The sequence below is a fragment of the Gouania willdenowi genome, chromosome 4 (assembly GCF_900634775.1).
Source record: "Gouania willdenowi chromosome 4, fGouWil2.1, whole genome shotgun sequence".
Classification (NCBI taxonomy): Eukaryota; Metazoa; Chordata; class Actinopteri; order Blenniiformes; family Gobiesocidae; genus Gouania; species Gouania willdenowi.
The window spans coordinates 11,512,898-11,525,801 of record NC_041047.1 but is presented as its reverse complement, the minus strand read 5'-3'; the positions used below and the strand labels follow the sequence as shown (position 1 = coordinate 11,525,801).

Here is a 12,904-nt window from a genome sequence, read left to right as displayed (position 1 = left end):
TGCATACAGTAAACATCTCATGTAGAAACTTAAAAATGAAGAGATTAAATCCTGCACGGTTAAAACTTAATTTATTTTCCACAAAGGCATCTGTATAAAATAAAACATTTGTCAAAATGTCCAATAAAAAAAAAAATAAATAATGAAAATAACACCAATGAATTCAATTAAAAAAAAATTCTCAAGCACTAAGTATAGCTACATTTATAAATTCTAAAACTGAGAAAATAATCAGCACTCAATGCAGAATTTGGTGACATGCATTACGTTTAATCTGGTTGGTCGTCTATGATGTGATGCATTTCATTTTTTATAGTTTCACAATATCCGTTGATCATTTTAAAACCAAAAATAATAATTTACTCCGTAACGGTTGGGTGTAGAAATAAACCAAGCAACTTTACTTCTTTTAAAATGTACTTAGGTATAAGTAAAATTACTGATTTAGAAATGTATCAAGTACCCATAAAAGCAACTCAATTACAGTAACATGAGAACGTGTAATCCTTTACTTTCACCCCTGGTGTTAAGAAAGTGATTAAAGTGTGCCTTCCTTGGCAGATATATTTAAATGGTAGGAAAAATTAACAATAGAATAAATGAAGATGCTACTGGTGCAAAGTGGTGTGAACTATTTGGTATTCGTTGTGCTGTCCAATAGACACATTATTTATTGTAGTGTTACTTAACATCCCTAAATGTATATCATTACTAAAAATCTGATCAAGGTTAGTAAATTTCACCGTATGAATCCCAGATTCGATGAACAGTTATTCTTGGTCTCACCGGGGCAATGGTCTGTGTTTGGGAGATGAGGGCGTCATCTCGCCCCTCAGTCAGCATTGTGACGTCAGACTGCAAAGTCCAGGTGAACTGGAAACCCTCGACAGCTGTGGGGTCCAGTGCATGCTGGGACATCCTCCAGCGAAAGGTTGTCAGAAGTGTGTCGTTGATCTGCTGAAAGTGTGCAGTCAGCCGCTCAGGGCGCAGTATCACCTTCCTACCCTGATGAGGGCGCTCTGACACAGAGGACAAAACGTTGACTTAAAAACACACAGGCATTTTTCTGAGAGAAGACTATAGTAAGGCATAAAAATAAAAAAAAAATCTGATTTTTTTTTAATGAGGTAAGACTATAGTAAGGCATAAAATGAAAGAAATCTGATTTTTTTCAGTGATAAGACTATATTAAAGCATAAAGACAGCGCCCGCACCGCGCCGCCTTGGTTGCGCTGCCCTCGCCACACCGCTTTTTCCTGCGCCGCCTTTTCCGTGCCGCTTTGTCGCGCCTTCTTTGCCAAGCAACTTTTGCTGCGCTGCCTTTGCCGCCCTGACTTCACCAAATTGCACCACCTTCGGCAATCTGCACCGCCTTTGCCGTGGGACCTTTGCTGCACCGCCTTCGCTGTGCCTTTGATGCGCTGCCTCAAGTTCATACAAAGACAAAATATAACGGTGAATTTTATACTAAGTATCAATGCATTGTTATTGATTGGTTTAGACAGAAATGTGCTATTGAGATATAAACTTAGACATAATTATGATTTGTGTTGTTGTACTAACACATCCAAGAACAATGCTGGAGCGATTTTAAGCCCATCAGAGAAACGCCCTAGGAGGAGTGTGTTAAAATATGTTTGCCCCATATTAAATTGTCTTCACTCTGTAGGGGGCGCTAACGTGCCAATGTCCGTTTTTCCACATTGAGCTGGTTTAGGGCAGGGAGTTTAACAACTGAGTCACATTTGACGCACATTTGACTTCGTAAGCGCAAATAGGAGCATTTAAAAAAAAAAATAGAAAAGAAAATAGGCCAAGATTCACGGCTCCGCCCTGCAAACACCGTAAAAGTTATCAAAAATCCATGGCTAATTTTTGTTGTCCCACTTCTCTAAATGATCTCCCGCAATTTTGAGCCCCGTCGGTGAAACGTTCTAGGAAAAGTGTGTTAAAACAGGACATTTGTCTCATTAAAATCTCTTCACTCTGTAGGGGGTGCTAACACGCTAATATGGAACTAAAAAGTGGAAAATGAGAAAAAAAAGTGACAAACAACTGAAATCAGAGGTAAGGCATAAAAATGGAAAAACTTTGGGAAAAATTTTCTGAGATAAGGCAATCAAGGCAATCACAAGACCCTAACAAATAGCGCAAATATGATGCACACACTTAAACTGGGATGAAAATGTAGTAAGGCATCAAAAACAAGAGTTCAGTGGAAAATGAGAAAAAAGTTACAAACACCGAAAATCAGAGGTAAGGCACAAAAATCGTCAAATAACATTAGCTTTGAAATTACATTTTTAATCTCAGCGCGGCGCAAGTAGAAAAAAGCTGAAGCGGAAGTAGCATAATTTAATTTTCCAGTGGTGCGCATGCTCATAATCGATCTCAGCACAAGGTAAACTCAGACCGTGACACCGGCATAATGATACCTGTGTTATTACATCTGTGCTTATGTGCGCTTACCCTCAGTATTACACGGCAAAGACTTCAGTCCTCGAACGCTGATGGAGGAGCAGGTTGGGGTTGTGACCCAGGCGGACGTCTCTGAACTCGGGTCATCCTTCAGTGAAACAGAAACCTGGTACTTACAAGCAAACAGCAACCCTGTGATGGTGTGATGGGTGCCCTGCAAAGAGGAAAATGAAAGTGCGAAACAAAAGGTGCTTATGTAGACAATAACACATAAAGTGAACACAAACAGCTTTTTAACACTGACCTATAATAAACCCTCTTAAAATACACATATTAGCACCATTGTTCATGTCAGCATCGGTCTCATAACTAGCTTGTTAGCTCCAAGTTAAAATAAACACCACAGTTTTAAGTAACTCTGGCAGCTCAGTTGGCAGCGTGAGGCGGCAAGAAATCTATGGTGCAGATAATCTGGTTCTGTGACCTCAGCAGGCTTCATAAAGTCCTTTGATGTGCTGAGTGTATCTATGATTCATACGTGTGAGAGTCTATCGCTTGGACGACGACGTCTTTAGATCAAACACCGGCTGCTCCAGTCATTTCTTGTCGTTGTTGCCAATAAAGTGCAGTGATCATGAATCATGTTGAGATCAGTTTTTTTAATAACTCCTCTCTGCTGCCATTCCAATGTGTGATTTCAAACTGTAAACCATTTAATAAAGAACATGTGCATGATGTTATATTACGTGTTTTTTGTTTTTCTGTGTTAGTTTTGGAAGCACGTTGAATAGATAGCAGTTATTGCTGAAGGGATTCCACGAAGAACATTAGCACATATTCATTTCCTCTGTCAAACTTTGACATTTACTGTTTTACTGGATTACAAAGCACACCTGTTCAAACTCAAGTAGTCCAGCACTGCACGACATGTGTCTGTAAAAACCAATACATTCAAGTCTTTTTGTGCTTGTTTAGATAAGACTTTCCCCTCTGAAACAAAAGCCAAAATGGCCTTAGCGAACGTAAACCTTCACATTTACTGATTGCAAGGTATTAGTTTATATAAAAAGAACTGGACTGGAGCCAAGCTTACATAAGGATTGAAGATAGGGAAAAAGGGAGATGCTGGCAGAGAGACAAAACTACACAGAGGATGAGAGTATTTCTGGCTAATCTGAGTTAGGATGACAAAATGTGATCTCATAGACACATTGGTAACACATCACAATGGCATAAAACACCTCTACTCGTTTTTCACAGAGTAATGGAGTCCGTGTTAGGCGTACCTGCACTGTTGTTGTCCTCTCTGTGCCTGAAACATTAGCACTGCACGAGTGTGGATGCCACCGCAGAGTATAAGGGCCAACATGTCTCTGTCTGGCTGTTAGGAACAGAAATGATGGATGAATCAGAAAGATACTGTACATTCCGTATTGTTTAATTCGTTTTGCAATGAAAGGTTATTATTTACAGAAGCATGTTAAATCAAAAGCTTATGTTTTCTCCTGTTAAAGCTGCAAAATGTACGTTTTTTTTTTCTTTGTGTCATTTGGTCAAAAATCCATAATAGCCTTTCAGCATATTGTAATTCAAAGTGTGCTGAGTGTTCTCTTGGCTCTGTATTCAAGCTGTAAAAAATAATCACTGACGGTATTGTTCAGCCAATCAGAGATCTTTTTACAAACCAAGTATTCCATAAGCTGTTTTATGCTTTACTGCTGGCTGCTCGACAAAAGTTGGCCTTGTAGGACATGTGTCAAACTCATGGTCTGGGGGCCAAAATCCGGCCCTTTGGCGCATCCAATGCGGCCCGCAGGAGAAAGTAAAAACAATAGAAAAAACATTAATCATTGTATAACTTAGTGAAACTCAACATTATTTGCAGGGGCTCACAGTTTTCCCGGTGCTTATATCACACAGTTGCAGTCATTTTTAACAGTTGAAAAAATTCTAAATTCCTAGAAAATTCATAGATTTTCCTCAAATTATTACATAATATTTTCCTTAATTTCAAAGAAAATGGTCGCAAAATCTAGGAAATTTAAAGTGAAGATCCTGTTGGGACTGATTGCTGTCACTTATTGCTTGAATATGGTCGGTTCATTACATATTTTGTATTTTATGTATACATAATAGTGCAAACTAGGGCACAATATTGTTGAAATTTCTCGTTTTCCTGCAAAAAATCTGTGGCCCACTTGACATCAAACTGCGCACAAATATGTGAGAAATATTCCAGTCTCACAGATTCTACATACTGCAGTTTAAAGGTAAAGAGTAACTAAACCCTGAGGTTGTGCAACTGGAAATTCAAATAATACCTTGATTATGGGCGGGGCTTTTGGAGCAGTTAAGACACATCCAGTCCATACCATAACATCTCCAAATAACAATAACAATGCTATGCTAACTCTCTATTCGCAATTCTCTCAATCCAACCTAATTGTTGCCAATTGCAGGAGCCTGGGGAGGAGCAGGATTGGGGTTAAGGGACTTGCTTAACATCCCCAATAATGGCCCGGGTGAGATTTGAACCAGTGACCCTCTGATTACAAGCCAGCTTCCTTAAACACTATGGCAGCACTACCCTAAATATACCATGTCTATAGGGGGAGAGGGGCCAACAGTGGTGGTTCATGATGTAAGAAACCACCAAAACGTCACAAACTACCATTTTCAGCCAATGCCAAAATACTCAGAAACTAATGTAAAAGGTTGAAATTGCTGCTTGAAAGTTTGTTTTGGTATATATAAAAATAAACATTTGGTTTGTTGACAAATGGTCATGTCACTTGAACTGCAGGAAAGTTTTGCGCATTGCATTTTGGGATTAATTTTCTTTCATTGTATTCAGCCAGCATGTCATTGAATGATTAATTATTTCATGCATGGAGTGGTTTCTTCATGACTTCAACCAGCATATTTGGAAAAAAACAAACAAAAACAAAAATCCCCATTTCCTCAGAAAATAAAGGTTTTTGTGTGTTATCCAGGTTTGTGTCAGGCTGATGTGTTACTGGATTTGTCGTCACGCGTCATATTTGTAATCTATGTCAAATCTATATGATCTGTCTAATGTGACACTGATTAATTGTAAATCTTAGGTTCATCACATAAAAACATTTCATTTGTGTGATAATAAATCCCACTCACTGTGCTGAGACCACTTCCAGAAGGTCTTCACCTGTAGCTGGTTGTCATGGTAATGGGGGGAGGCGACCTCAAGCCTCAGGTTTCCAACGTTAACGAGTTTCAGCCGCGGGTCAGTGGGAGGCAGAGAGGATGCGGAAGGATGGTCAGAGGAAGAGGAGGGTGAGGAGGAAGAGGAGGAAGAAGAGGGGAGTTCGTTGGAGAAGTCCTCGCCTTGAGAGGAAACAATATAGCACGGCATCAAACGTGTCAGATTATTATGGGTGATACTTGGTAATATCTCATGCTAGACTGGGGATTAAGCACATTACTGTCCTTGTACATTTGGCTTTTCAGGTAAAGTTGAGGTAGAGCAGAACTATTTACTTTAATACAAGGTTTTCCAACCTTGGGGTCGGGACCCCATGCAGGGTCACCTGAAATGTGTAGTAATTGTAAAAAAAAATATCACACAATAAATATCAAATAACTGTATCCTACACTTAAACTTTCTCAAATATAAATCTAGTTCAAAGGGTTAGGGTTAGGGTTCAAAAAATGTTGGAAATATATGTGATGTAAGTTCCACCAATGATTACACTAATGGACATCCTTTAGTTCTCTCTCTCTTATCTAAACATAATTTACTCAAAAAGGGAAGTCTGTGAGAATGCATTGAGTACATAAACCCTGTTTCCCAGCACACGGAATTCATAAGCCGACTGTGCCAGGAACATAATAATAAACTTGTAATTCAATTTCACCTGGTGCAAACGTCCCTTTTGTTTCCATTAAACAGAAGCAGTGATCGCCTTTCCATGGCCTAATAGAGCTTTAATGGCTCCGTGAAGAAGGCAAATACATGGACCATATCACAAGTGAATCATAAATTATAAACAGTGATATGTTCTGCACAAAGGAGTTTGTATGAGATTGGGTAATGGAGCTGTAGCCGGCTATAAACCTGAGCTAAACTGACCGTTGGGTCACCTCTAAATAGCTCCTTTGCTTGGAGCGACCATTAGCATCGCTGCTTTCTGCTGCGCTCAGTATTTATATAATATAACCCAGTTGTAAATCGTAGATGCTGGATTCGCCAAATAAATCAGTGCTGCACAAAGACAACTGATTCTTGTGAATAACATGTGCAAAGGAAGCATTTTTAAATTATTCTGGTGGAAAAGTCTGCTAAACAAACAGCACATATATACGGTCACCTCCAAAAGGATTGAAATGGTAAGGTCAATTTCTTTGTTATTGTTGTATACTTAAGACATTTTGGTTTCAGATCAAAGCATAAATATGTGACAAAAGTTCCGAATTCCATCTTTTATTTCATGGTATTTACATCTTGATGTGTAAAACAACTCAAGACAGAGCACCTTTTGTTTGAACCCACCCACTTTTCAAGTGAGCAAAAGTATTGGAACATGTGACTGATGGGTGTTTCTAGTTGCTCAAGTGTTGCCTTTAAGATTGATTGCTTAAACATTAAATGGTTCTGGTTTTTGGCTGCAAACTGCATTTGCTGTTAAGCAAACATGAAGACCAGAGAGCAAACCATTTTGAAGCTGAGAGAAGAGGGAAAATCGATCAGAGCTATTGCCCAAACATTGGGCATAACCAATACAACAATTTGGAAAGTCCCGAAAAAGAAAGAAACTACTGGTTTACTGAGCAACAGACATAAAACAGATCGACCAAGGGTATAAACCGCAGTTGATGACAGAAACATTGTGAGAGCTGTGAAGAAACATCCAAAGACAACAGTCGGTGACATCACTGCCAACCTCCACAGGGCAGGGGTGAAGGTATCACAATCCACTGTTTTGTTTGAAGAAAACTTCAAGAGAAGAAATATAGAGGCCATACCACAAGATGCAAACCACTTATCAGCAAAAAAAATCGGAAGGCCAGATTAGATTTTGCAAAGAAGTACAGAGATGAGCCGCAAAAGTTTTGGAACATAGTTTTATGGACTGATGAGACCAAGATTAACCTCTACCAAAGTGATGGAAAGGGCAAAGTATGGAGAAAAAAAAGATCTTCTTGTGATCCAAAACACACAAGCTCATCTGTGAAGCATGGTGGAGGTAATGTCATGCCTAGGGCTTGCATGGCTGCTTCTGGAAACCATTCTACAAAACCATCTTGTCTGGCAATTTACAGAAAAATGCATCTTAACTAATCGGGAAAAGCTTCATCATGCAACAAGAAAATGACCCGAAACACACTGCCAACACAACAAAGGACTTCATCAGGGGGAAAAAGTGGAAGGTCTTAGACTGGCCAAGTCAATCACCAGACCTTAACCCAATACAGCATTTTACCTCCTGAAGAGAAGACTGAAGGGAGAAACACACAGAAACAAACAAGAACTGAAAAAGGCTGAAGTAAAGGCCATTTCAAATGAAGAATGCAAGTCTGGTGAAATCAATGGGTCGCAGGCTTGATGCACTTATTGCAAGTAAGGGTTATGCCACCAAATATTAAATGTTATTCACTTTAAGGTAATTTAATAATGTCTGTTCCAATACTTTTGCTCACTTGAAAAGTGGGTGGGTTCAAACAAAAGGTGCTCTGTCCTGAGTTGTTTAACACATCTAGATGTACAGTAAATACCATGAAATAAAAGCTGGAATTCTGAACTTTTGTTTCATGTTCATGTTTTGATCTGAAACCAAAATGTCTTCAGTATACAACAATAACAAAGGAATTTACCTTGTCGTTCCAATACTTTTGGAGGGGACTGTAGATCACTGGAGTCTGAAGAGATCTTACTACTTAAAAACGTCAAACTATTTCACAGTAAGGAGGTTGAAGACTTATGACCCTGATCTGTTGTTGTTTAACAAAATACAGTGGTTATCTTCCACTGTTGGAAAAAAAACCCCTCTAAATCTGTTCAGGACCAAATGTGGGTGTTTCTTTGTCTTTGTGGATAAAACTTGTGATGGGCTCTACTGTGCTTTACAGGAAACAGGATAAAAACAGACACCTGTTCAGATGTTCCCTGCCAACTCCTGGCATTTGATGTTGATTTATGTTAATTGTATTTCCAGGGTTTTTACGTTTATTTAATCTGAATTCAGAGAAAGAAGGATGAAGAACATTGTGAGGTCATCTGTGGGGATTAATGACAAATGACTAGTTTGTGATATTGTGGTATGTAATTAGCATGGCTTGCCTCCTTGTCTTACTGTAGCTGTGTGCTTTAATCACACCTCATATTTAGGTGTTGGGTGTAAGCAATAATGATGGGGAATAAAATATATCCCTGCATTGTTTAGGAAATTAAAAATTCTATACTTATAGTACTCTTTAATAGATCAAACCGAGCTTCTGCCAAAGACCTGTTCTGCAGGACAACATTACCCAGTGACATATACTGTACATATGAGGGAGGCCTATATACGCAGTCCTGTGTGAAACATGCTTTTTAATTTAATTTATTTACCTGAATGAGTGATTGTGTTGAAAACCAGTTGAGCTCTTGGACTTTTTAGCCTCTTCTGACCCCAGTATGCCACAGCCTGCACAGACAGCAGGTAGGAGGTAGCAGGCTGCAGACCCTGTAGCCACACCTCACACTGGCTCTGAAACACATTAAAGAGTGTGGATTTAACTCACTGGATGAGTGTGGCAATAAAAAACTGAGCAATTATTTCTTTATTTGATCTGTTTTTTTAGACTGCTTGGTTTTAGAATCAGCAACATAAAAGAAGACTGAGCTACAGTGTAAACAAGTGTCTATAGAAAAATATTTCTATGACTAGCTCAGGCTCCTTTGTATACCAACATGTTGAAAAAGTCACTTTCACACACACAGTATAATCACATAACCCAACAATTGTGTATTGTATTTATGGACTGAACACCTGCCACGTTTGCATGTGGGAATAAGACAAATTAGCTGCTTGAGATTAACATCAAATAACAATGTACTGTAGGCCTTTTTGATCAATAAATCAAAGACCATTTGTTCAAAAAACAGATGTAAAAGGTCAAAATTGTCACTCGAAAGTTTGTTTGGACCTCCATTTGACAATGTTGGAAAAGAGTCATGCATTGCATTGTGGGATGTGGAGTCCCATAGACGGATACATAGAAGTGTTTTTCATTCATTCTTGTCATGATTTCTTGTGTTTGTTCACCAGACAAGGAGGACAGTTATTCACTTGACACCATTTTTCACCTCACTCCGCGAGATATTCAATTTCTACCAGATTCAAAGATTTTTGTCTCAGCCTCTAAAATAAACATCCAACTTTAATTCTGTGAAAAAACCCAGAAATGTGTTGGGAAGAGACTTTGACAGATAATCATGGTAAGAATGGAGTAAAAACACTTTAATGCTACTATCTACAGGACTCCACATCCCACAATGCAATGCATGGGAACGTTTTCAAAAGGAAGTGTTTACAGTGGAGATTAAAAAAACAAAACTTAGGTCAAAATTTCTATTTTTTTTTAAGATCTTTGATTTATTGATCCATGAGGCCTACACTGTCTTTAGTTGATTAAAAATGATCGTCTCCAGCAAGCGTAGAATTTTAAAATCAAAGTGACAGCTATCCACAATGCTTTCAGATTTCCTGAATGCGGTTTAAGAAACATAACTAAATACGGAACAAATTTATTAATAACAAAATTGTAGTAAAATAAAAATCAATAACTTGCTCTAATTTAATCTCAATCATCGCGGCAATAGAACAGAAGAAGCAAACAATGGATCTCCGCTGAGGAAATCACTGACAACACACACGCTGCCCTCAGCGTCAAGAAAATCCACATCATCGTCATAAAGCTGCGCTGTGCACGGTGGCTGACAGTTCAGAGCTGTTCTGCATTAGCCTGCAGTTTGACTGGCAGCTCATTAACAAGCTTTTAGTCAATCAGCTCAGTCTGTCTGTGTGGATTTAAGATAGTCACAACAAGGAGATGCTTGGAAGATAACAGCTCCCCGTTTCTCCTTCTCTCTCCGTGTGTGTGTGTATGTGTGTGTGCGCGCGATTCGAAAACAGATTGAGACAAAAGCAAGTTTAAAGCACTTTCTTGGTGACAGATGAGCAAAACGGAGTAAATGTATTTCCATTACACTGGAAATAGACAAAACATATGCACAGCTGTGTGTATGAGTACGTACGTGTGTATGTGTGTGTGTGAGTGTGCATATTGTCATACAGAGAAAGCAAAAGAAGCCTGGATTTCTATTTCAGTGAATTATGTCAGCGGACATTATATGTAAGACAGTGATGTAGTGTATATTTAAAAACAGATTTAGTAGAAGAATTTTCCACATTTGAACACTTCCTCTGAATTCCCTCTTCACCATCAGGTCTAGTGCTGTTTGTGTCCTGCTGCACGGGTTAGCAGCGATTGACAGTATTTGTTTGACTGACAAGAAGAAAAAAACCCCACCGTGTGGAGAATAGTGAGGTTTTGCTTAAGATTATAGACTAAACATCATTATTCTGTGAGGTAAAAGCTTTTGCCAACATTTTGTCATCAACCGTGTTGTTTGTATGAGTGAGGACTAGGACACATTTTAATTTTAAATTCCAGACCTCCCAGCCAAGTAGATGAGAGGAGCAGGCTGCAGATAAATGTCTCCACCAGGCTCAGTCTGGGATCGCCATCACTACTTATGGATAGGTGGATCCATATGAGCAAAAAAAACGTCTTTGCGCTTCAAAATCCACTGTTTATTTCTCATTTTATTTGTTGCAGTTAATGTTTCAGAAGCAGCAACCAAAGATGTAGAGATTAGAAAGAGCCAGTGCACGGGCAAACCGCCCTATTGCGTCAAAGCTGTAATGTCTCTAATGTTGTTTACTGTCATTATGGGGGTTAGTGTGCTTATATGCATTTGGAAACTATTACATCATCTTTCACACCTATAATCAGCTCATCACAATCTTCATTTTCAAGTAGTTCTTTGCAGCATCAGCAAAAAAAAAAAAAAAAAAAAATTGGAAAGCAGTGACATCAATAACAAAAGCAAACTGAAAAACAACAATTATAGTTTTGATAGACTGCCCAGATCTGATGCTTGAAGCTCACCATGTGTGCATATAGAAAACAAAAATACTGCAGCAAAATGTCTCATTTTTGTACAAATGTTTGCAAAATTAATTTAGACACTATGCTTGCACTGTGCTTTCAATGGACATTTTAGGGACTTAAAACAAGCAATAGTTATTTTCCCCCAAAAGCGTTAGAGATACATTTGTAAAAATCCAAATAATTGCCATTTTTTTTCCTGTATAATGGAATAATACACAAATAAATAAAATCCACTATCAAACAATGACAAGGCAGTATATAAAGTAGAAACCCTACCATCGTTCTTTCATTAGGAGAGTTTCTATGGTTTGTACAGTAAAACATGCATAAAAGGTAATTAATATTTTCTTAACAACAAAGGTTTTCAACTCATGAACTCATTTTATAGGGTTAATTTATACTTTTAGTATGTATGCTGCCACTAAAAAGGTAGTGAGAACAAAGGAAATTTATGGAATCTTTCTCCTTAGCATGATTTTTGATTAAAACTGTTACTAAAGAGATGTGTGTGGTTGGATGTGTCTCAGCAAAACCTGCATAACATCAGTCTTTGAAAGCAACATTAAGCAGAAAGTCTAATTAGAATGGTCTAATTTTGAATCGTTACATACGAAATGATAGAAATACAACATTCTGTACACTTAAACAGTATATTATGTGTTTCTTTGCACTTTCAATTCAATTCAACTTTATTTATACAGCACAAATTCCAACAAAAGTAATCTCGAAGCGCTACTTGCAGGATAGTAGGTAAAGAGTGAAATAGAGTATTTTCCTCTCAAGCATCACTGCAAGTTAGACATTCTATGAAGACTTAAATTTATTCATTGAGCAATAAGATGTGTTTTTCAGCATCTGTGCTTCTTTTTAGTTTTATATATTTTTTGTTTACAGTATACTATTTTGTTAGCCTTACTAAACCGTCTCAGTAGTGAATTTGGGTCACTGACAGTGTATGTTTTGGCCTCAAGATTGTTTGTGCAAAGAAGAATATCTAAAAAATAAAAGAAAAAAATTAGTGGTTATTTGAATTTCCTTTTTAAAATCCCTAAATTTAGATTGAAATTCAAGGCGTTTTTCTCTATAAGACTCGAGAAGGGATGAACACAACTTAAATTTTATTTTCTGTTTCGAAAAACAAAAAATGGATTGTTAAAAGACCGGAAGTTGCAGTAAGTTAACTTATTTTGACAGCACATGGAGTACATTTTAAAAAGGACGTGGGTTTCAGGTTTCATTCCAAATCAGGTCTAGATTTGTCCAAGAGTTTGTGGACTTGCAAGCTTGTCGA

The 12,904-nt window shown here is 38.0% G+C and overlaps 1 protein-coding gene across 2 annotated transcripts in view; it reads right to left on the bottom strand.

The window, feature by feature from the left end:
* The window catches only part of anos1b (anosmin 1b), a 55,762-nt gene that overhangs the window by 1,805 nt on the left and 41,053 nt on the right, over positions 1-12,904 (bottom strand). For both annotated transcript variants that reach the window (XM_028445614.1, XM_028445612.1), the window contains exons 9-13: positions 9,005-9,143; positions 5,572-5,781; positions 3,705-3,799; positions 2,470-2,632; positions 787-1,019 (exon numbers count right to left, since the gene is read on the bottom strand). In XM_028445614.1, coding sequence (XP_028301415.1) covers positions 787-1,019; positions 2,470-2,632; positions 3,705-3,799; positions 5,572-5,781; positions 9,005-9,143 — 840 coding nt within the window. The remainder of the gene's footprint in view (positions 1-786; positions 1,020-2,469; positions 2,633-3,704; positions 3,800-5,571; positions 5,782-9,004; positions 9,144-12,904) is intronic.